This window comes from Papaver somniferum, chromosome 3 (genome assembly GCF_003573695.1).
Source record: "Papaver somniferum cultivar HN1 chromosome 3, ASM357369v1, whole genome shotgun sequence".
NCBI lineage: Eukaryota > Viridiplantae > Streptophyta > Magnoliopsida > Ranunculales > Papaveraceae > Papaver > Papaver somniferum.
This window is the reverse complement of record NC_039360.1, coordinates 227,658,408-227,683,959: the sequence shown is the minus strand read 5'-3', so window position 1 is coordinate 227,683,959 and position 25,552 is coordinate 227,658,408. Positions and strand designations below refer to the sequence as shown.

General features: G+C 35.2%; 3 protein-coding genes and 3 long non-coding RNA genes across 6 annotated transcripts; 5 read left to right on the top strand and 1 right to left on the bottom strand.

Moving 5' to 3' along the window:
• The first annotated feature begins 1,376 nt into the window (after positions 1-1,376).
• Positions 1,377-2,266, top strand: LOC113358847. The gene is made up of 2 exons (XR_003364768.1): positions 1,377-1,996; positions 2,089-2,266. It is a non-coding gene; the product is annotated as an uncharacterized LOC113358847 (long non-coding RNA).
• Positions 2,267-2,820: 554 nt separating this feature from the next.
• Positions 2,821-3,650, top strand: LOC113358849. Its single transcript, XR_003364769.1, has 2 exons — positions 2,821-2,867; positions 3,420-3,650. It is a non-coding gene; the product is annotated as an uncharacterized LOC113358849 (long non-coding RNA).
• Positions 3,651-5,797: 2,147 nt separating this feature from the next.
• LOC113360780 (uncharacterized mitochondrial protein AtMg00810-like) lies at positions 5,798-6,172 on the top strand. The gene has a single exon (XM_026604243.1). The coding sequence runs from the start codon at positions 5,798-5,800 to the stop codon at positions 6,170-6,172; it is 375 nt and encodes a 124-aa protein (XP_026460028.1).
• A 7,271-nt stretch (positions 6,173-13,443) lies between these two features.
• Positions 13,444-15,207, top strand: LOC113362208. Its single transcript, XR_003365619.1, has 4 exons — positions 13,444-13,573; positions 13,702-13,767; positions 13,900-13,978; positions 14,988-15,207. It is a non-coding gene; the product is annotated as an uncharacterized LOC113362208 (long non-coding RNA).
• A 2,056-nt stretch (positions 15,208-17,263) lies between these two features.
• Positions 17,264-17,945, bottom strand: LOC113362207. The gene is made up of 2 exons (XM_026605160.1): positions 17,866-17,945; positions 17,264-17,633 (listed from the first exon to the last, which is right to left on the bottom strand). Exons 1-2 carry the CDS (start codon positions 17,901-17,903, stop codon positions 17,288-17,290), a joined length of 384 nt encoding a protein of 127 aa, XP_026460945.1. The 5' UTR covers positions 17,904-17,945; the 3' UTR covers positions 17,264-17,287.
• Positions 17,946-23,253: 5,308 nt separating this feature from the next.
• Positions 23,254-24,844, top strand: LOC113360779 (protein trichome birefringence-like 25). The gene is made up of 3 exons (XM_026604242.1): positions 23,254-23,581; positions 23,680-23,960; positions 24,086-24,844. The coding sequence occupies exons 1-3, from the start codon at positions 23,254-23,256 to the stop codon at positions 24,842-24,844; spliced, it is 1,368 nt and encodes a 455-aa protein (XP_026460027.1).
• The last annotated feature ends 708 nt before the right edge of the window (positions 24,845-25,552 follow it).

Sequence of the window (25,552 nt, the reverse complement as noted above, 5' to 3'; positions counted from 1 at the left end):
GGGAAGCCTCATCAAAGAATGAAAACATATATAACCAAAACATCTACAACCATTCAAGTAGGTTGGAGCATCCCAACACCAGATTGGTTTAAAGTAAATACTGATGGAGCATCTAGGGGTAACCTAGGTATGGCGGGAGTAGGATTCATCTGTAGGGACTCGAACGCGCAAACGGTAATTGCACTTGCACAAACTCTAGGAATAGCAACGACGCTAACAACGGAAACATGGGCTACAATGATAGCAACCATAATAGCAATCGAAAGGAATTATACTAAATTCCTATTTGGGACGGACTCTGAGAATCTCATGCACTTCATTAAAACTCCGAAAGAAGCTCCATGATATATTTCTGAAATGATTGAGGAAATCATACATTGAATGCGTTAATTACCATGTAGTGATGTTTGGCACAATTATAGGGAAGGAAACCAAGCAGCAAACTGTCAAGCAAACTTTGCAGCAGACGAAAGTCAAGCAGGAAACTTCTCAACATCAATCTGGGACCATACAAATCCGGCCTTTCTTAATCAAATTCTTTTAAGCGATTCTATGATAATTACATTCCCACGTGCAATAACATTTTAGTTGGGTTTTCTTTTTAATACATACATGCTTCAAGGAAAAAAAAACTCTATTTAAAGGGTTAGCATATGTACACAAAAGAGCAACTAATAGTATATTTCCAACGCTTCACGTTTTCTCCAAAGTAAAGCTAAAGTTACTTCATACTACCCAACCATATATTTATTCGCTATCTCCTGCCTCGCCTTTAACTATCCCAAGCTCACCCTTAGTAAGAAGGAAATTATAGTGAGTACAGCCCAATGGAAACACCACGTAAATTTAATAGAATTCACAAAAACTAACTATGCTTGCAACCCACTATATAACTAACAACACTATCAACATTAACAACAACAAACGGCATAATATGCCTAAGAATGATTTCTTTAAATACGATATGTGATGTATAACGCTGCACTTTTCGTTTTGTTTATACTTGTAAAGACCCGCAAGCTCGTCAATGTTATTTGACCGGTTTAGCAATAGTCAAGAGACTATTTAATCGATAATGACTCGATTAGTTAATATAGATTTTAATTAATAGGAATTAATCTAACAACGATGTAGATACGAAACTAGTGTTGTTGAATAGATATCGAAAATTTATGCGAAACAGACTGCTCACACGCGTCATTCGGATACCAGACGAAGAAGATATCAGCATGTGAGTTTGAAGGGCAAAATAGTCATTTTTGCATATAGGCCGACTTGGGGTTCCCTTATCGAATAGAGAGTGTGAAATAGCATCTGTCTTTGGACTTATCACCAGAAACGTGTCCAGAAGAACTCGACTCATTATCTTTCTTTTCTTCTCGTTCTTTCTCTTCTTCTTCGTTCTATTTTTTATTTTGTTCTTCGTTTCTCTCTGTTGATTTTCTACTCAAACGATTGAGTTAAGTTCTGAGAAATTCTTAAGAAGCTTGTTAACCTGATTGATGAAGAAAAGGGAGTTATTTTTTAATTGATGATGCGAAGCGGTTCTGTTGGTTAGACAGAAAGTTAGGGTTCAGATTTGATGTTGAGTTTATTTAGGAATTAATAAGTTAATAGGGATGTTAAATTGTATTGAATGGAATTTGGTTGTAGTTAAATTGTATTGAATTACAAATAGTAACATGTTAGAAACTATTTGTGGTTTGCTGATGATTGAAAACAAGTTATAGATGAATGCGATGTGTAATGATAGTGATTCTGTAATTGTTGGTGGGGTTAAGGGATTGTAGTGAAAAACTGGATGTGTGTACTGAACTAGTTGAAATATTAGAATTGTAATTGATAAGATTGTGTTATCCTGAGTTGAAATTGGTATTGCTGTTGAGATTCATGGTGTCTGTAAAAAGTTGTTTGTGTTGATGATTGTTTTATTTGAAGTGCAGAGTTACTTGAGATGAACTTGTTGAGAATTGAACAAATGATGAGTTACAGAGAGGTAGTTTGAATACTGTATTTGTGTGTGTTGATGTTAGAGTTATAGAACTGGCAGAGACTCAACTGGTTCTGTGATTGTGAATGAGTTTGCAGTGGAGGTTGAGCTATTGATATTTGAAGATAAGTGAGGTTTAGTGGTTAGTGACTGAAGTTCCGGAAAGAGGTTATGGTGAATGTGTTGAGATGATCAGTGGAAGCTTGTAACTGCAATTGCAGGTAAACTGTATTGGAATTTGAAGTTTATTTGAATGGTTCTACTGATGTTTTATTAGTTTGAAATTAAAGTTGAGTTAGAGTTATAAATTCTAGAGTGTTGGTGTTGCACAGTGATTGTGCATTAGCATTCCTTGGCATGAGCAATGGCTCTGGCCTGTGCAAGTGTTTTGGCCTTGTGCCATTCAGTCTAGTCAGAACCTGACTTAGCTGACTCAGTGTCTGACTGAGTTGAGTCGTTATGACTCGCTAGTTTCACTGTCCTGACCTGAGTAGACTCAGTTGACCGAGTTAACCCTTTGACCCTTGACCCTGGATTTGACCTCGGACGGACGTAGACTGTTAATTGACCCGTTTGACCGTTAGATTGACCCAGTTGGGTCAGACCTTGTGATAATGGGCCGAGTCTAGTGTACTTGGGCTTAGATTTAGTATTTCTATTTTGACTCAGATGGATCAAGCCTTAGGTTAATGGGCTGTTTAGTGGACATGGGCTTAGAGCAATTAGATAAACTTATATGATTCTTGTATGAGCCATTTTGGCTGGCTTCTCAGAATTCTTGTGTGATTAACAATTAGTCTTATTAACAACGATCGATTCAAAGGACGAACCCGTGGAACGTGAATCTCGAGGTAGGCGTGGCCTGTCATCAAAAGAGGTGGAAATCTATATTTGACTCTATTGTGATCATTGTTGTTTTCCTTTACAAAAGTTTATGTTCACAAACTCATGCAATGTTTGATTGGCTTTCCTGCTTTGTTTAACGTTGATTTCCGAAAGTACTGTTGATTTCCTTTAATCTTTCTATGGATTGGAAAGGAATTGCAATGTTTATTTGTCTATATGAATTGTTGGGAAATAAGAATTTCCATTTGATTGTCTGGAAATAAAATTTCCATCTGTGGTATATAGGATATTGCTCCTTCATTTACTGGTGCGGGACGAGTCACCATATTATTATCTAGGTGCGGGACGAGTCACCATATTATTATCTAGGTGCGGGACGAGTCACCTAGATATTATACTTTGATTAGAAGGAGTTAGTTCCATATACATGATTGTATACCTCTGTGAAATATGATTGTGCTTAGTAGTTAGGGAAAATAAGAGTTGTTTTCAAATCATTGCCGATAATTGCATGAAAGTTAAATATTTATTCCTACTAGGCATCCCTTTTAGGGATGATGTGCTCACCGTTTCCCACTTACAGTTGCAGAGATAGACCAGAATTGCACCGCCAAAGCTTCGAGGAGTTGATTACGTTATTTAGATTGCTCCTGCTATAATTATTTTGTGTTTATATTTGAATCGTAAATAACCTCACTATTGTATATGTATCAATTGCGAGAAGTTCTTGTTTACATGTATTTCTGAGCGGGGCTAATTTTGGGGTAAGTTTTTGTGACATATTTCTTAATTAAATGTTTAAGTAAATGAATTAGATTCGTGGTGACTCTTTATTAGGTTAATTTCTTGGATTAGTCAGCTGCTAGCTTAGGGGGCGCTACAATACTATACCGCTACCCGCCTTACTTTTTTTTATAAGGATTGAGAGCATGAAAGTTCCAAACTTCGTTGATAGTAAAGCATAGTTACGGAATATTCAATTACATCCATGAATCGAAATACATGATTATTGGACTATCCGCGTTACTAAAGACGGTATAAAATACATAAAAATATTGACCTTCTACTCAGCTTCGTAACGAGCTGTGGGGAATCATACATTCTTCTTACAGGTCAAATTATACAACGCATATTATATAATCAAAAAATATATGATTGAAACTCAATTTTCCACAAACATCCGAGTGCTCCAAACTGATGGTGGCACTGAATATACTGAACCATTAAAATCCTTTTTAATTGCGCATGGCATTCTCAGTAAGCTTCTTGTCCCAGCACGCCTCAACAAAATGGCCTTGATGAATAAAAGATTCGTCATATTACTGAAACTGGTCGAGCTCTAATGCTTCAAAGTGGTTTTCCTGAGAGATTTGTGCCGAGTTTTATGCGACTGATATGTACTTGATAAATCGTCTTCCTAATCCTATTTTGTCCAATCACTCTCCTTATTCTGTCCTACATAATCGTTCTCCTGATTATACCTTTTTGAAGGCCCTTTGGCTGTCGCTGCTATCCTCTCCTAAATCACTTTCGCCATAATAAGTTAAAACCCAAAACCCTACCATGTATTTTTATTGGCTATAGTGATAGACATAAAGGATATAAGTGTCTTGAAGTTAAGTGCAACAAAATCCATATCTCTCGCCATGTTATTTTTGATGAGTCTATCTTCCCATTTCCAACTGATATTGGTGCTATACTTACTCCTTTAAAGTCCAATACTGCTACTAGTACTCTTTTGGCTTGGCCAAATCACATTACTGCAACACATCTCTCATCTTTCCCCAACACTTCCTCTACAGTTCCTATGCCTTCACTTCCTTCTTTCTCTACAACACCTACACCTATTTCATCTTCCCAAGCACTTCCTACTTCACCTTTTCCCCCTGACGTCTCTCTTTTTGTGATACCAATATTTCTATGTCTTCTCCTACAGTATTCCCTCGTTCCCCAGCATATTCTTGTACTTCACCGTCTTCTCCTACAATATCTTCTTCATCTCCACTTTCTCCTGCTGAACCCTCTACATCGTCTTCTACATTTGATTATCCATCTTTCTCTACATCCACAGCGGACTTGCCTACTGTACAAGAGTTTCCTCCGTCGACTGCTAATACTCACCCCATGGTTACTAGACTCAAAGACCACACCATTCGACCTAGAAGTTTTAAAGGTTGTATTTCCACTAGATATCCCATATTGTAATGTTTTGCAGCACAGTTCAACTCGCTTCCTTCTGAGCCTATGCTTGAAGAATTTAATGCTCTTCTACGTAATCGAACTTGATCACTTGTTCCTCGTCGCTTTGGTATGAATGTTATTGGTTCAAAGTGGGTCTATCGTGTGAAGCAAAAATCTGATGGCTCCCTTGATAGACATAAAACACGTCTTGTTGCTAAGGGTTACTCACAGCAGTATGGCATTGATTATGATGAGACGTTTAGTCCTGTTGTTAAGCCATTTATGGTACGTCTAGTCCTCAGCATTGCAGTCTCTTGTTCCTGTCCTATTAAATAACTTGATGTTAAGAATGCGTTCCTACATAGCTCACTTGATCAAGAAGTGTATATGGAACAACCTCAGGGATTCGTAGACCCTCGTTATCCTAATCATGTCTGCTTATTGCAGAAAGCTCTCTATGGTTTGAAACAGTCTCCTCATGCATGGTTTCATCGTTTTGCATCTTTTCTCTTGGATATTGGGTTCACATCATCACATTCTGATCATTCGATGTTTATTAAACACTCAAGTACTGGTATTCTTATCTTATTGCTCTATGTTGATGATATTATTCTCAATAGAAGTGATGTTGTTGGTCTCCAGACTCGTTTGCCTACGCTTAAACAAGAATTTTTCATGACTGATTTAGGAGACTTACATTATTTTCTTGGTTTAGAAGCTACACGCACAAAGGATGGTTTGGTTTTAACTTAAAACGGATATACATTGGATCTTTTAAAAATGAATGATCTTACTGATTCGAAACTAGTTTCTACTCCTGTTTCGCCTCGATCTAAACTATCCTCCAATGATGATGCTTTATTTCCTGACATCACATTATATCGCAGTCTGGTTGCTAGATTACAATATCTCAACATGACACGCCCTGACATCACTTATATGGTTAATCAGGTCAGTCAATTTATGCATCTCCCAACACAATCTCACTTTCTGGTTGTGAAGCGCATCCCACGGTATCTTAAATGCACGCTTGTCCATGGGATCTCCTTTTGGCGTAATAATCTTATGCAACTCACATCCTTCTGTGACACTGATTGGGGTGGTGATCCCGATACTTCTCGTTCTACCACAAGTCACTGCATATTGTTAGGTTAGAATCTTATTTCCCGGGGTTCTAAAAAGCAACCAACAGTTTCTACCAGCAGCACAGAAGCTGAATATCGCGTTTTATCTTCTACATCTGTTGAGCTTACATGGATTCAATACTTACTGCATGATCTTGTTTCATATATAAATCAGCCACCAATTCTATATTGTGATAACATCAGTTCAACTTATCTTGCCATCAATCATATTCAACATTCAAGATCGAAACATATTCAAATACATTATCATTTTGTCAGAGAAAGAATTTCATCAGGAAATCTCCAATTATTTTACATTGCAACTATACATCAACTTGATGATCTATTTACAAAGGGATTGTCCACTGCCATATTTTTTTTTGGCTTTCACGTTGTTTACCACCGCGTACAGCTTGAGTGGAGGTGAAGAATATAATCCAATGTATATAGTCTGGTCCATGAATAGTCCATATCTATAAGTCGGTTCTCCTGTAAAGAGTCCAATGTAACTTGTCCATTAAGCTTAATATAAATACATGCCTCTGGTACCCTAATAGGGTTAAGAGAGCTTATACAATTGTTCATCTGTCCAAACCGGCAGAATAACCAGAAAACAAGAGACCAAGAAATGTAGAAACCAAAAAAACGAAAAAAAAAATAAAAACAATTATAGGTGGTTGGTTTTGGTTTGACATTACAAAAAAAATAAACACCCAAAAAATCCAAACAAACAAAAATCCGAGAGTTAGTACTAATAAAAACCAGAATGATATAAAACCAACTTTCCAAAGACCAAAGACCAAAACCCTTTTCTAGTAACAAGTACCGGGTCGGGTAGACTTAACTCCCGAAAATTAGATATAGGTTTTACGCCGGCCTGCCCACATCTTGCACAAACCGAAGGCAATAAAACCAACTTTCCATCATGCTATAATACATACAAACTTCAATAAGTATACTCATAAATAAAGAAATTTTAAGTAGAGTAAAGGCTAATGTTAAATCATATAAATATTTCATTGGGATATGATTTGCTATAGTTTTTTTCAATACGATGATTTTGTTCTTTTATAACAATTTGAACTTAATAATTAAATTTTGAATTCTGGTAAAAAAATTAAAACTATAATAAAAAACCAAAAAAAATAAAAATAAATAAATAAATAAAATACGGTGGAACGGTTTTGATATCTAATATTATGAAATGAGTATGGTTTGGGTTGGTTTTTGTTTTTTCATAAGAGATATCGATTTAGTTCTTTGGTTTGTAAAACCAAACCGAACCACGGGCAACCCTAATCGACTTAGTAATTTCGTAAGAAAGACTCATACGTATCCTCACTTGTTTATAATATCTTCGTAAATATCCTCACTTGGTTACATTATCTTTGCATGTGTATTTGTTAACCTACTGAAATTTCTTTGCAAAAATAACCTTCCTAGTTTGAGGTGTATGGGTTTTATTTGAGGCACGTTATTTTAAAAAATAACAAGGGTCATTAGATTTTAATTTCACACGATCCCTTAGCTAACTATTCTCTTACCGCCTATATTATCCCTGATTAATTAGTATTAATTAATCGGTTTAGGCGTTCATTAACCGTGTTAAATATGAGATCAACTAATGTAAATCGATCTTCAAAACATCAAACATCGAAAATTTTTGATTTTTTTTTCGAAAACACTACCAGAATCGGTTTACATTCATCCACTCGTAAACCGATTCTCGACAGGTGTTTTTGTATTCACGAAGGACATCAAGAATCAGTTAAAATATGCATAGATAAAATCCGACTCTCATAATTGTGTTTTTTTAGCGTCATATATATATATAAACCGATTGTTTCTTTTTCATAAGAAAAAATTATTCATACTTTCATTCAATTCGAACCTACTCCTTTTAGTAGGAATCACGGATGCACTTAGCACGTGCATCAAGCCTTTGAAACCCTAGGTGACCCTAGTGGACGAGTTATAGTCTTGTGAGGGTTTACATAGAAATCTACCCACAAAATCTACACAAAAACTTCTAAAACTATCAATCTTCCTCAGACGAATCTGATTCTGATTTACCCACCCTAAAGTTCGGGGTATACTCTGGAATTTTAGATACCATGAAGTAAGAGATTTCATCAAATGTGAATACTTCTCCCATTTCCTATAAGTATCACGATTTTACGAACTTGTGCTATAAAAACACAACACAAACTTACGTTTTTAGTTACAAATTGATAAAAGTAAATTATATAGAATAAACCATAAAAATACTTAAAAATTATTGAAAGAATAAGCTAAAGGTGCTAGAGTTCAAAATCAGTTATCGGATAGCTATAAAAGCAACGATCGCATTTTGGATGACTTGGAACTTCTCATCGATTTGTTGAAGACTTCTTCTCCCCTGGTTCACATAACCTTGCCTATATTTGTCATATACTTCGTCCAAAAAGTTTCGTATTTTACCCTTACGGGGTAGCAATCTACAACTCGACTTTCAAGGTACCATGTTTGATGATTGCCAAATCTTCGGCGGAGTTAAATGATGCCCTGCTTGTATGTGGAGGTATGAAATGAGTAGTTGTAGAGTATATGGAGTAGGATCGAATATAATGAGAAAGTTTGAGACAAATTGGGTCCAGGATAAGGTCTCTTTATATAGAGAAAGACCCCCACGGCTAGTTTTTTGATTAAAAAAAACTAAAATGATTTGACACAATTGGTCTTATCGAATGTCCATAAAAACTGATTATTTTTTGATGTCCATGAGAATCAGTCTTTATGATTAAAAACATAAATGATTGTGCCTGAAAATCAACAAAAAAAAAAAAAAAACTTTCCATTGACATTAATTGGTTTATATGTTTGCACATGTAATCCATAATTGACTAGAAAAAAGATACAGAAACCTGACATTTCTGAGGAATGAAGAATCGGATCATACTGATAACCAAATAAATCGATTCCCTGATGAAGCCTTAAAAATCGGTTTATTGGTGCAATCATGTAGCTCGATTGTTGCCTGTATTTGCAAAACAAAGTTTGAAGCTTGCATAAACGTGTTCTACCACAGACTCATTATACACATTATTATAATTAAAACTTGTAGTTAAATTCAAACCATAATCATCCAAAAAAACGTTAAAAACTTAAAGCTTAAACCACCAAAAGTCTTGAAAACTTAAAACTTAAACTTGTAATATCTATAAGAAAGCATCAACATTATGGAGTTGTTGCATTTGGAGCACCAACATCAGGAGCAGCAGCATCACCATCAGTAGCAACACGTGCATTCGCAACAACAGTTTCATCCATTTCTTCAAACAGACTATTCATATGTTTATTTCTGAAATCAATTTCATCCCTCCTTCTCCTGGAAAACCTGATGAGCTCAACGAGCTCTTCTAATGCAAGCTTGTCAGCTAGTGCCTGGCCTGCTCCAAATGGGTCTCCCTACAATAGCCGAACTTGTACTGGATTTTAGGTACCATATCATGTGGTGCCTGTCAACATCCTCTTGTTAGATATCTCGAGAATAAAAAACCAAGTGACAGCAGTCCATACCTACACAACAAAATATCTAGTTCAACAATCGATTCATAGGACAACATATGTAATCTGATTATAACAAGAAAAACACACAGGAATTTGTGCTCCTACAATCAGTTTATATGACACATATATAAATGCCGATTGTGAATCTGAACAGACAATTCACATAATCTGTACATTAACCACATACATGAAAACCGACCGTAGGAGCACAGACTTAAGAAAAAAAAATTAGTTCCCAAAATGGGTTTATGCTAATGCACTTATAAACCGATTCTGGTGATGTATTTTCATATTCTGATTTTCACCAACCGGTTGATGTTAATCATCCTATAATTAACTGATTCATGTGCATGCTCTTCATGGAATGAAGAACAAAATAGATTCTAAAAATAAAAACATACAGGAATTTGTGCTCATACAATCAGTTTATATGACACATATAAAAACTCATTGCGATATGGAATCTAAACTTGTACTGGCTTCTAGGTACCTATGCCTGTGGTGTCCTATCAACATCCTCCTGTTGGAGCTCTCGAGAATAAAAGGATAAGTGACCGCAGTCCATATCTACACAAAAAAAATATCTAGTCCAACAATCGGTTCATAGGACAACATATGTAATCCGATTCTAATAAGAAAAACACACATGAATTTCTGCTCCTACAATCAGGTTATATGACACATAAATAAAAACCGATTGTGATATAAAATCTGAACATACAATTTCCATAATCGGTATATTAACCACGTGCATAAAAGCCGATTATAGGAGCACAAAGTTAAAAAAAAATAGTCCCCAGAATTAGTTTATGCTAATGCACCTATAAACCGGTTCTTGTGATGTCTTTTTATATTCTAATTTTACCCAGAATTGGTCGATACTAATCATCCGATAATTAACTGATTCATGTGCATGCTCTTCATGGATCGAAGAACAAAACCCGTAATCGGTTGATACGACATATCTACATAAACCGATTCTGGGTAAATCAAAGATTTTGATTTTCAAAATTGATGTTTTAAACATGTGAATCAATGAATAAATGCTAATAGTAGAACAAGTTGATGGAGATTTACCTTTTCTTGGTTGGATCGGAGATCGTTGGACATGAAGATCAAAAATAAATAAAATTGATTAGGGTTTAAGGAATTTGGAAAGATTGGATGAGAATATAATTTTATTTTATTTAGCTTTTGGTTTTTATAGAAATTGGTAATGAATTTATTTTTATACGGGTTAGTTTTGGTAATTAATTCGAAATTAGATTGGTCTTTTTATCACATTTTACACCCCATGACCATTAAAAAAAAGCTTGGAGGGAAAATTGATATGCCTCAAATAAAACCCCTAGACCTCAAACTAGGAAGGAAAAATAATTCATTAATTCACTAAATCAGCAAGTCAATGACCAATTTGGCACCTTTCAACATGAGAAAATGGGTCAAATGACCAAGAAAACATAAAGTCTGGTTGTAAAAGACTAGTAAAAGTTATGGATGGGTGAAATTGACACCATATCTCATAGACACTTATACCCTTCACCTTTTATCTTTCTTTTGTTATCCATTTCTCTCTCTTAAACTTAAAATCAATCATTAAAAAAATCATAACTTACGAAATATAAGTCGAATTTTGATAAAAAAATTATATATTTTTTTATCAAAAGGTATATTTTTGGAAAGGGTTTAAATAAATCTACCAAACTACGATCCATTATTCACAATAATATCAAAGTTTTTTTTTTTTTTAAAATCAAATTGCTGTGAGGAATCTGGTTGTATCATGACTTAAACTAAGATATAAAAAAATATTCAAAAATAGACGGAATGAAACTAGATGCATCCTAGTTTAAAATAAGAAAAAGAATTTACTCATTAATAAAATAAAACTGATATCATCATGTTTTACATTTGCATAAAAAAATTATCCATATTTAACTAGTACGAAACTAGTTTCATCTTGTTTTAGATTCAGTTGAACTTTGTATTCATCTATCTGAAAACTATGATGAAACTGGTTTCTTTTAGGTTTAACTTGTGATGTACATAGTTTCATCCTTGTTTATGCTGGGATGAAATTGGTTTTCTCGATTTAAACTAGGATAAATATATGGTCATTAACAAACTTCATTGATGAGTTCGAAAAGAACTATTCAAGCATGGGATCTTCTTCCAATTCTATTAAATTGTGTAAATATCACCTGCATCACAGTAACTTGGTTAATTAAGTTTTTGGATCGTAAATTGTGATTAATTCATTATCAATAGCTACACATTTAATAGATCTCTCATCTCCGTCCTATTTTTTTACCGCCTTTTCAAAAGCAAACCCCCATCAACTATCAAGTATTAACTCTTCTTTTACATGCTTTAAAAAAAAAAACTCTTCTTTTATTTTATTTAAATAATATTACTCCAGATTATATTTTTTCCCAAGTACAATCGTTGTTTGCCGTTTGTGTTTGATTTGCTTTAGTTTTATATCATCCATCAACGAACACGTCCTAGACTCTTAAGTAGTTTGGCGGTATTTGCATTTACATTACACATAAAAACGTTATGTTGTATCTCATTAAAAATATTACAGTATCATGTTACTCTTATTTTGTTATATCTGGGGTTATCTCATAAAAGCTTTTCACATTTGTTAGCCCTTATCGGATACAGTGTTTCAGCTTTTTGAAGCTTGGAGTAGCAATTTATTGAAAGGACGAAGTAAACAGGTACAGGGCTTTTTTCATTATGTTTTTTTTTTGAACATCTGGAAGGAACGAAATAATAAGATGTTTAGGGGAAGATCAAAATCAGTATATCATATTATTATCCATATCAAGCAAACTCTTATTCTTTGGAGTTGTCAGTCAAACACTTTAAGTTTATAGACAATTCTCAAATCTTGAATAACTGGGAATTATTTCTGCATATGTAGGTTAGTCTGTGATGTCTGGTTGACTGAATTTGTATCTGGTTGGTTTTTCTTTTCTTAATAACGTTTTCTTTTTTCGAAAAAAAAGTGATCCTAGAACATTATAACCTCTGACAATGTCAAATTTGTAGTTAAGGGTACTTTAGTCAATTGTCTCTGAAATTAAAGACAAAAAGCTGGGCAAAATATTATGTTTAGGTATTAGAAAAGTATCCTAAGCATTTATGGATATTTAAACCGTATCAATTATTATTCGTTGTGTACACCGGAAAATAAAATTTCGAGAGTTATTGGACCAGTTATGTATTTATTTATTTTTTAACAACTAGGTGAAATTTGAATCGTAAAATAAATTTGAGATCACAGTGATAAATTTATATTTTAGGACCATGGTACATATTTTGGGTCGCAAAAGAGACCAAGAAACCTATTTTGGGTAAATAATTTCTGGATGGTCTATTTGGTTATCCATCTAGATTCTAAACCGGGAAATTAGGCTCAGGCCCAACCCATGGATAACCCATAATATGAGGCCCCTAGATAAAAGAGTTTTATTAGTAGGGCCTGAATTAAAAAATAAATTTAATAAAAGCGAAAAGACTAAATTAGCCTCAAGTATATAAGAGGCGTCACCTACCTTTCTCTCGTTCAGACGCCATTATTTCATTTCCAAGGAGAGAGAAAACAAATCTCACTCACCTGAAACAGAAAGAAATCTAGAAAAAAACCCAAAAAATCAAGAAATCTTCCTGAAATCTGTTCCAAAACAAAGATCGAGATCAAAAACTATTCATCATTTGCTAACCCCTAAATCAGAGAAACAGATCGAAAAAGTTTCAGATTCAAAAACCAAAAAAAATCAAAAGAAACAGTTTCAGATTCAGTTTCAGATTCAAACCCTAAATCGCCGTTGTTACTGATTCCTGTTGATGAAATACTCCGACGATTAATCACTAGGTAAGTTTTGATTTGAAGCTGTTAGTTTTGATTCCTGTTGTTACTGATTCGTGGGTCGAAAATTTCTGAACTAGGGTTTGTAATAAGATTACAACAAACATAACTCATTCTGACTGATAATTTTACAGATCGGAGAAGGAGAACAATCGTTTGTGCATAAAATCCATGAAATAACTGATTAAATAGAAACAAAGGTAAGTCATGGATGTGATATAACTGATTGATTTAGTGGATTTCATTTCTGAGATGTTACTGTTTGAAAACCCTAGAAACTCTAAGTTGAATTGCAATCAACTAACTTGATTTTATTACTACATCAACTACAGATTCAGAATCAAATTTCTTTTGGAATAAAAATGGTGAAAGGAAAAATGAATCCCCCTAGAAAAGATGATACAATTACAGGTACTAAGTTGTGAAAACTATTGTTGTCATGGTCTCATGTTTATTTCTCATATAATGCTTGTGAATATGTAATTACACAGACAAGGACATGTGTAACTATAAGTTACACACTCAAAATGTAACCACTGACTGTGTTGTGGTTTGTATATTGATTGTGTAACTTATAGTTACACATACCAAGTGAGCCTGTCACCACTGACTTGCCTAGGGATGTGTAACTAGTAGTTGCACATAAAAAATTGGTTGTGTTTAGGATGTGTAACTTGTAGTTACACATAGAAAATTGGTTGTGTAAATTAAAGTTACTCATTAATATGCATGTGTAAGTTAAAGTTACACCTTGTAGAATGTCTAGGATTGAGTGTGTAACTTGTAGTTAAAATCTACTAACTGAAGAAATTTAAAAGTTTCTAATGTAAGTGATGCTTTTGAATGTATAACTACGCAAACAAGGGCATGTGTAACTTTAAGTTACACATTCAAAATCTCACCACTATGTTGTGGTTTGTATATTGAGTGTGTAACTTGTAGTTACACATACAAATGAGCCTTGCAGAAGTGGCTGTGTAACTTGTAGTTACACATCTTAACTGTGAGTTACACATTCAAGATGTTACCAATGACTTGCAAAGTGGCTGTGTAACTATAAGATACACATTGAAAATCTAATCACTGACTTGCCAATTGACTGTGTAACTACAAGTTACACATGCATAATAACATAACTGATTTGGCAATTGCCTAGATAACTAAAAGTTACACATGCAAAAATATAACCTATGACTGTATTGTGTTTGTAAATTATAGTTGGACATAAAAAAATGACCCCTTTAAACCTTCATATGCATGTAAGTTAAGGTTACACAACACAGAATAGAATGATTCAGTTTGTGTATTTGGCAAATACACATAGTTTGTAACATGATTTTCATTTTGTAGTTAAAAACGAGTGTATTTGATAAGTACACAACATACTGACTCATGCTATTTTTGTGTGTGATGTGTACAGGAAACCTAAGGCAGTCGTTGAATGCAGTAAAGGATTTAGTAAAGGTGATAAAGCCTATAGGACTGACTGATAGGGCTCATAGATATCTTAGGAGAGCTGCTTACGGAGAACTCGTAATGATGTATTACGATGACTATGATACAACTGTACCAACTACAACAAGACAGATAACTACCAACAAACACGGCGTCTTGAAGCTCTTGAACTGCTTTGACATGGATTGTGAGATACCATGTTCATTCAAGTTTGTTGATGATAAGATTATAGAGTCTACACCGGCAAAGCTGGCTGGTATATTTTGCATGCAGAGGATTGGAAGCAGAAAGGGTCAGAAGCTGTTAAAGTACTATTGTCCTAGTGATTTGAATGACAATGTTTTATACAACAAATACTTCACCGATATCAAATCTACAAAGCATCAGACGACGGTGACTAAGACAAACATTTTAGAGAAGATAAAACAACTTATGGAAAAAAGGAGAAAAAGTGGGAAAAGAAAGAAAGTTGATGAAAAGAATCTAGTTTGCCTGATAGGTCTTTATCTTTGCTGTGTATTGTTTTTTGGCGACAAAAATTCCAATGGAGTGAACGCGAAATATCTTAGTATCGTTGAAACTTATGATACGGTGCTCAAGGTGTCGTGGCCTGATTTAATACACGAGCACTTGTTTGAAGAGATTCATACTAATCTTAGTTGTTTGTCAAATGTGAAGGCTTGTGTGCAATCCCTACTGGTAAAAAGCTTGTGTGTAATTTCTATTCCAGCAGTTTTAGTGTTACGTGATGGATATTTTTGTTCAAGCGACTAATTAAAATTTATATGTTGCAGTTATTGTTTGCTGAACACACGCCAGCAGGATTAATCCCGAAAGTTGAGAACCACGAGGAAGATATCCCGAGGGTTGGGAGATGGGATATATACCAGATTTCTGATTACATTTGGAAAACAGACATGACACAGTTTTCGGTAAGTGTTATATGTCAGTTGGTTTAGGTTTTGTAAATTTATGGTAATGTAATTTAGATAAAACTTTGATGTAATCAAAATTGTCATGTGTAGCTATAAGTTACACATTTAAATGTGCTTGTGTAATTTATAGTTACACATGCAAAAGATAACACAAGTGAATGCAACTATAGGTTATGTAACATATATATCCTGTTTGTATATATATCCTGTGCTTATGTAACTATAGGTTACACATTTTATATGTATATCCACTTTACATTAGATATATGTGTAACCTTTAGTTACACATATCCACTTTACATTAGATATATCTAATGTGCTTATGTAACTATAGGTTACACATATTAAATGTGCTTATGTAACTTTAAGTTACACATACAACCGAAAAATGTATATTTAGAATGTTCAACTGTTTTTTGCAATCTCTTTTTAACCTCTCCATCTGTTAATTGCAGCCAACTCCTAGCTTTGTGGATGAGTTTTCACAGCTTGAGAAGCAGCTGGGTATATCAACCGAGGTACCCAGCAAGGACGACCTGCAAAGTTGGCTGAAAGCGCAAACTATTGAGAATAGCCATCTGAAAGAGCAACTGCAAGAAAAGCAAGCAATGCTTAAAGTAGTGTATGCAATTGCAAGAGAAGGGATATCAGAAGGGGACCTTTCAGGAACAGCGGAATTCAAGGTTCACAAATTTAGTTGCCAAATTATGCAAGCAATGGGTATTGATCCTTACAAAGTGACCCAGGAAGAGTTTATGCAACATGAAGATGATGTACATGGAGGTACTGAGCATGGAGCTACTGAGCATGAAGAAGAAGAGTGTAACCTGAGTTTACATATACATCTTAATTTGATGCAGAAAGTGTAACCTGATTTTACATATACATTTATCATGTGTAAGCTAATGTTACACATCCATATATTTGAGTGCAAACTGAAGTTACACAAGTCATTGATCGGATTGCCCAATAAATCAAAATAAAGTTACACCAGCATTTATCATGTGTAAGCTAATGTTAAACATGCATTCACAGCAGTGTAACTTCCGGTTACACATCCATATATTTGAGTGTAAACAAAAGTTACAAAAAGCATTTGACCACTGATCAGACGTATACAATAAATCAAAAATAGAATAAAATGCATTTCAACTGTGAACTGACAAAATATAAAATCTGAATGAATCATCCTTACACATAATCAACGTTGAAGAAAAATAAAAACGTTTGGTCCATGAAAACCAACATGAAGAAAACTAAAAAAACAAATAATCAAAGATAAATAACAATCAAATCATTAGTTGCAGAAATGAATTTTGTTAGGCTCAAGCTAGTGGGGTGTGAACTTCCGAGGATTCCTGCAACCTGCCTTGTTGTGACCTGTTTCCTTGCAGTTGCTGCAATGAACTTTCCTCTTCACCTTCTTCTCGTGTTTACTTATAATCCTTTTCCCTGGTGGTATACCTGGTTGCTTCTTCACGGTAGGTGGGTTGACGGTGTCGTCTGGATGATATTCAACAGGCCTGTTGTAGTTGGGAATCGGCTGGATGGCATGCATATAAGTCTTCCTAAAATAGTCGCTTGTAAAATACGGTGAAATGAAATCAATAGCCTCACGTTTAATCTTGCGTATGGCTGCAAGAGCATGAGCACAAGGAAAACCATATACGCGCCACCTGGAAGAAAACAAAAAACAAATCAAAAATCAGTTAGTTGCACATACAAATCATAAAACACTCAAAATTAGCTAGCTACAGGTGCATGTACAGGATGTGTATCTTTAAGTTACACATATAAAATAAATTTGTAACTATTATTAACACATGCATATATCTAATGTAAAGTGGATATACACATTCTTAAAAAAAAGAACATACAAAGAGAAGAAAAAAGCATAAGAAACCAAACCTTTGACAGGTGCAAGTCTCGTGTTCGAGGTCCACCATGTGAGACCTTTCACTAATAACTTCAAACACGGTAGGACTAGCAACCAATACTTCCCAAGCCAAACCTTCATCTTGAAGAGCCACAAGCTTTTCTTCATACTCAGGGGTTAATGGAGTCATCATATTAGGACCAATTTCACGACGCTCCGCCATCAAACACATTATTTTCCTCCTAATCTGAAAAGGAGAAAAAAACTCATCAATGCATAAAGTGACAAAACATGAAATAAAAAGACAACAAAACAACAAAACACACACACACACTCAATTAACCTGATCAAGAAGAGCAGATGCAGGCATCTTCTTGTGAACCAGAACCCAGCTATTGACTGATTCTGCTAGAGTACTAGATGTTCGTCCATACCGACAACCTTTGAAATAGGCATTCGCATATGCTTCAGGTGGGATTGTCTCGATGTAATCAGCCACCCAATCGCAGTTCAAATCTCTAATCTTCTGTATGGCTTTCACATGGTTTTCAGGTGAGAGTGCGTATGTCGCCTCTCGGAAATGGTCCATCACAAGTGAGTACCTAGGATCTGTTGCAGTGATGGGTATATTCTTCGTCAAATGATAGTAGCAGAAGCTGTGGAACCCATCTGGATAAACAAGTGGAACACCTTGCAAGAGTCCTTCATGGCGATCCGAAAGGAAGGTGATTGGCCTCCCATCACCAACAACTTCTTTCAAATTCCTTAAAAACCACTCCCAGTTGTCGATCGTCTCAGAATCGACTAGTGCAAAAGCAAGGGGGAAAAATCCTACAAAAAAATTGTGCAGAATCGAAAGAATAATAAGTTTCACACATGCTAAAACAAATATTTAACTTAAGGTTACAGATGCTATTTTCTTAGTTACACACTGAGTAAAGTAATGTGTAACTGAGAGTTACACATGTGTAACTGTTAGTTATTTGTCAACTGAAGTTGTTCATAAAAAAAAAAACACATAGAAAAAACATACCTTTACCACCATTGATCCCAGTAGCTGCCATCAAGCAACCTTTGAATGTACCAGTCAGGAAAGTAGTATCCAAGTATACCATTGGACGACAAAACCGGTACCCTTTGATGCATGCAGCAAATGCGATGAAAATCCGCTGGAACTGTTTATTTTCACGTTCAAACTTTATCACACTACCAGGGTTGGTTTCCCTTATAGCATCAATATACCATACCAAGTGCGAGTAGGACTTGACATCGTCGCCATAAATCGTATCATAAACCTTTTCCCTAGCATTATATGCCTGGTAGTACTCCATGTTGATCCCATAGTTGGTCTGGAAATCAGCAGCAATTTGCTTGGGCTTCTTGTGAGGATTTTTGCGAACTTCTTCCTCAATCAAACTAGACGAGAAGCTGGTGGAGTAAGTTTGGTTCAAGTTGCGTCCACCAGCACCACAAATGTGCTCAGGGTTATAAGACCTGACCTGAAGAGATTCATACAAAATATAAACAATTCAACCAAAACACAATATGGTTCCAAAAACGTCATGTGTAAACCAAAGTTACACATACTGTAACAAAACATAACATATGCTAAGCATTAGATGACAGAACACGGAAAACCTACCTGAAACATTTCGTTCCTTTCATCGATAGAAGCTGCATGGAATTTCCAGCCGCATTTTTCATCTGCACACTTAGCCGTGAACCTAGAACGCTCATTGTGAGTTACAATCATTTGGAAACCAGTGCGAAGACGATACTTGGTAAAAGCAACCCTGACTTGCTTAACTCCTTCAACAAACACATGGCCAATATCACCAAGAACCTTGGGCCAACCATCCGATAACAAAGGTTTCGCTGGCTTACTTTTATCTTCCAAATACATTGCAACAGTAAGATTGTTTGTGGACGAAGACGTACTACTAGACCCATTAGAAATAGAAGAATCTGCCCTAGAGCTAGAGGAAGAGGCCACACGAGGAACATTTTGCAAGAAAATATCAACACTGGTCTTCTGTTTACTATTTGTGATAGATATAAGAGCTTACAAAGAAAAATCACAGTCAAGCGGAAAATCTTTCCCACTTTCTCGAAAGAAGAAAGTAATACCAAGTGGAGTAAACTGCTTCCATTCCTTGCAAACTTGTTCCTTAAACTCATCAAGTTTGATATCAGTATTAACACGCAGGGTAATGAAATCAGAAAAGTAGCGAACAACAGCAATGCAACTAACAGCAGCGCAACTAACAACAGCCATGACAACCTGAAAATATCAAATACACAATAAGAATATCAAAATTTGAAAACGAACGCAATTCACTCGGGGGCGTTGCCCCCTCGTGAGAAGTATATTCTATGCGGCAAACTAAATATAAGTAAAAGATACAGATGATACAATTGTTTACAAATAAAACATGTTACAGGACATATATATGTAACTTCAACTTACACATTCTTAAAATACAACAGGATATATATGTGTAAACTAAAATTACACATGTTGTAACTAAAAAAACATCTGCATCTTCCTCACACATGCTTAAAAATACAAAGAGGATATATATGTGTAAAATAAATTTACACATGCTGCAACTAAAAAACATCTGCATCTTCTTTAAGCATGCTTAAAATACAACATGATATATATGTGTAACCTCAAGTTACACATACTGTAACAAAAAAAACAGCATGTATACAAATCAATTTGAAGTTGTTTTTTTGAAACAAAATTGTTTCTTCATACTTCTCTCAGTATCAACAAAAAGTAAAACAACAAATTAACAGATCGCACATGAAAGAACAACAAAATAATTCAAAAAAAATTTTGAAAACAGATCTGAAATCAAAAACAACATAAAATTCTTACCTAGATTTGTTGTTTTATTTCTTCTGAAACAATGTTTATTTTGTTCCTCTTCTCAGTATCAAACAAACATGTGTAAGCATCAACAAAAACATGTGTAAGTATCAAAAGTGACAAAAATAGATCGAAACATTAAAATCAAAATCAATTGAATTTGAAAACTAAATCGAAATCACAATTCGTACCTATTTTGATTTATGTATTCCCAACTGTCTTCTTCCTCTTCTCAGACTCAACAAATTCGAAACAGAACAAAAATCGTAATCAGTAGAAGATCGAGATTCAAAAAATCGATGAGAAAACTAGTGAATCAAGCAACAGAAAAGCTAAAATCGAACAAACCTATTTGTTGTTCATCAATGCAGCTTCACTATCTCGTCAGATCTGAAAAACAGACGAATACACCTCAACGAATTGAGAGAAAATTCGTTTTCTTCTTCTTCTCGTTTATGTTGTTCTTCTTCTCGTTTTCTTACTATCAAATTAACGAAAATCAGTATGAAACTATCAAAATTCACGAATTCGTCTGAAGAAAAATCTCCAATTCTGTTTCTGAACGAGAGCGGAGAGAAGAAAGAGCTGAATCTGATTTGGTTTTCAGTTTCTGGTAGGTATAAAACGTCTATAAATAGGGAAGGTTAATTTCGGTATTTTTACTTTTATTAAAAATCCTGATGACGTCAGCAATCCGGGAAAATTGAAAACCAGGCCCCAAATTTTTTTTTTCTGGGCCTAGAAATATCAAAAACGGAAAGTGTGGAGTTGAGGGTGTAAGATCCATTTTGTGGGGCTTGTATATGGTTGAACCCATATAATAGGGGGTTCTAGTATTTTTCACATTCTAAAATTATACCGACTGTTTCCAAACCAAAAATTTTAATCAAAAAAGCTTAACTGAAGCCCATTGATCCCAAAAAAGGATTTACCATTTTTTTCTTTGAGTATACGGTTTCTAAATGATTTTTTTGGCCGTCCATCTGGAAGACTATTTTTTTTTGGAGCTTCTCAACAAAAATATACTGGCTCAACTCAGCACCACCCTTACTTTTCTTCCCCGTGTTGCATTTTAGCCTGATATTTGAAGTCGCATGTAATTAGTGTTTAACACCGTACCCGAGAACAGTTATCATGATTGTTTCCATTTCAACCAGGGGCGAAACTACAGCGAGGCTTCTCCTAGCTAAACCCGAGAACAGTTATCACATATATATAGGCGGTGAGAGAAAATTCTCTTAGATTAAGAAAAGTACATTGGATTCATAAATTTCTATGTTTTTTCATGTTTTACCCCTTCTCCTGTTAATAACCCAACTTTCTATCTACCATTAATAAGGACAAAGTATGGAAATATTCATCTTGGAAATACCAATCCGCCTATCTAACGGGACAAGCAAAAATCAAAACTCCGCATATATATATGGGACGGTGGGAGTAGCTGATTTTATATTGGCCCATAAGTAATATGTAAAATTCAGGCTTAAGCCAGAGGTAAAAAAAATGTTCAAGCCAGGGCGATACCAAAAGTCTAGTTGCGCCATTGATTTCAACCTACCTAAAAAGCCAGTCCAATCGTTATCTTCCATCACGGATGAACCTTTTCACGTCTGTTGAAGATTTTGAATATTGGTTAATCTGTTTTGATGGTTAGCGCTGTCCAAATTATGTTTTCTACACTAGAGGAGCAGTAGGAATGGGGCGCAGTCATAATTGCCCAAATATTAATTTGAAAGGATCTTTGGTTTTTATGGTATATAGTATTTTAATTTGAGATTTTATTACGGAAAATGGATTATTTATCTAAATATTTTTAAAACATGGTTCAAATGGACGAGTAAAAATTAGTATGGATGAAATGGACACTAAAAAAATAGCACGGATGAAACTGGATTCATAACAAGATGAAACTGGATGCATCCTGATGTAAAATTAAAAATAAGAAAAAGTATTTGAAAATGGGTAGGATGAAACTGTTTACATCATAGTTATTTTTACATTTTTGTCCATTTAAACAATATCAAAATCGAAATATCTTTTTCACCTAGAAATTGTTGATTTTGATCTTTTTTTTCTAACCAATTTTGTGATTTCAATTTGGGATTTTATTACAAATTGAATTTTTATGTCCAACTAATAGTCCTACTACATTAGCAAAGTACTCCAGACTCCCGTTCAAAAATCAAACTTGGCAACTTTGAATTGGAAGTGCTCAACCTAAAGTAGAATGAGAGATCTTCTCATTAATACGCCTGCAGATTTAGTCTCTGGCCGAGGAAGACGTGAGACGCCATTTGTACGTAAATAATTAGCTTACCATTTCAGTTCTCTAATTGATTTTTTTTCCTTATTTTTTGAACAACTAAAAATTATTTTTCTTAAGCAGAAGCAAGAATAATGGGTTGGTGATTAAGAAACAATCTTTTTGAAGTTTGGGTTTTTATTGCTTTCGTTTATAGTAATCTGGTATAGGAAAGTGCAGTATTGTTGTTACTTGTAAGGTTCCTTTCTGTTCATATTTTTCTTCTGTAAAATCGGGGAGAAAATGGTGAAGGATACTAGGTTAGATTGGAAGCCATGGTCCGTATTCAAGCAATCCCATTTTCTAGTGAGATTTTCTGTTTCAGTTCTTGTGATATGTCTCGGTTTTCACATCATTTACTCTACTATCACTAACGATGATATTTATTCAATTGGATTTCTATCATCTGCCATCACTAAAACTCCTTCTGTAGAGACGGCGGTGTCGCCGCCACCAGCTGCTCCTTCTGTACTGAAAACAGTAGACGATACGGTTTCACCAGCACTTGCTCCTTCAGAGGATTCCGCTAAGTTGCAGACAAGCAAAAATCAGAATCAGATTCCAATGAAAGGTTTGAGTTTCTAATGTTCATTTTAAGTTTCTAATGCAAACCGGATGTTTACATATTAATGGATGGATTTATGTAAGAAATTCGGGTTATAATTGCAGAAAAATGTGATCTTTCAATTGGGGAATGGATTCCGGATCCATCAGGACCTGTGTACAATACTGAGAGTTGTTCTAATATCCTTCCTGACGACCAGAATTGTATTAAAAATGGGCGACCAGATTCAGGGTTCTTATACTGGAGATGGAGACCACGAGACTGCGAATTACCAAGGTTTAATGCAGTGAAATTCCTTGATTCAATGCGAAATAAACATTGGGCTATCATTGGTGATTCTATTTCTCGAAACCATGCTCAGTCATTGCTCTGCATTCTATCCAAGGTATGTTCGGGCAGGCTTCCTTTCTGATTTAGGAAGTCACTGGCTGACTTCATATTGAAGTGTAACATGATTTGAGTTTTAGATAAAAATTGCATGGAAACCAATTTTGTTATGCATCTAATCAGGTAGAAGCAGCGGATGAAGCTTACCATGACGAGGGGTTCAGAATTCAACGCTGGCACTTTCCATCATATAACTTCTCCCTCACGGTGATCTGGTCTCCATTCTTAGTCAAGGCCTCTGAAGATGCGAACGTTTTCCGGTTAGACATCGACAAACTAGATAAGAAATGGGCTGATCAATATACAAGTTTCGATTATGTAATAATTTCTTGTGGAAGATGGTTTCTGAGAGATTCAACCTACTTTGAAAACAACACAATTCTAGGTTGTCATAACTGTCCAGGGAAGAACTTGACAGAATATGGGTTGGACAATGGTTATCGTAAAGCCCTTAGAACAGTGTTCGACTTTGTGCACACTTCTAATCACAGCGCCGTAGTTTTGTACAGGACCACGACACCAGTCCATTACGAGAATGGGTATGGAAACGCAGGAGGAACATATGATAGAACTGCGCCATGTAAAGAAGGAGAGATTCATTTGAACGATGAGGAAGTTATTTTCCGTAACGTTGAGTTGGAATCATTCAAGGATTCAGAAACCATTGGACACTCCAGTAAAAGAATAACTATGAAATTTTTGAACGTCTCTAAACTTTCGTTACTTAGGCCTGACGGACATCCTGGTCCATACTGGCATTTCCATCCGTTAGCAAAGGATAAAAATGCCACAGATCCAAATCCTGACTACTTGCACTGGTGTTTACCAGGACCTATTGATAATTGGAACGATTTGATCATGGAGATGGTGTTAAACGATTAATATATCTTGTAAGTGACAGAAATAAATGTTCAGTTATTTTCTCTGCCAATAATACCATTTAGCACTAAACTTATCAGCAGGGACAGGGGTGTCAACTGTGTGGTTGTGGTAGTGAATACCCAGAAGTCCAAAACCACAAACTATTTCAGAATACAGCTTCTCTTTTCGTACGGAGTTACAGACTGCACTCTTCTCATAACTAGCAAAAGTACGTGACAGTGTCTGTTATCGTTGTTCCACTATTCTTTAGACCAGGAAGCTTTATAAGCCATTTTTGTGATGCGCAAAACAACATATAGAATTCTATAAAGATTCATACTTTACGACCAGAAAATACATGTATATTCTGAGATTTTTGTTAGGCTTATATACGTAGCCATAACTCACAACAGTACTAGTCCTGGGGTACTCTGAACTCGAGAATCAAACATGGGTGTGCCTCCTGGTTGCAAAACAAAACCGTTTCTCTTTGGTAACTAGTGACTAGTAACACGTGGTCTATATATACGTAAAACCAAAGAATGGACAAGGTCATGAAAAAGCTTATTCCCACTGGAGAGAAGAAATAATCGAAGCAGAAAAGCAAAAGAGATGCTTCAACAAGGAACCCATCTGGGATATGCAAGAGAAGATATGGTGATGAGCAATGTAGTGATCAGAGTATGCACGTGCAGTCGAGTCAATGACAATGAATCCAAGGAACCATTT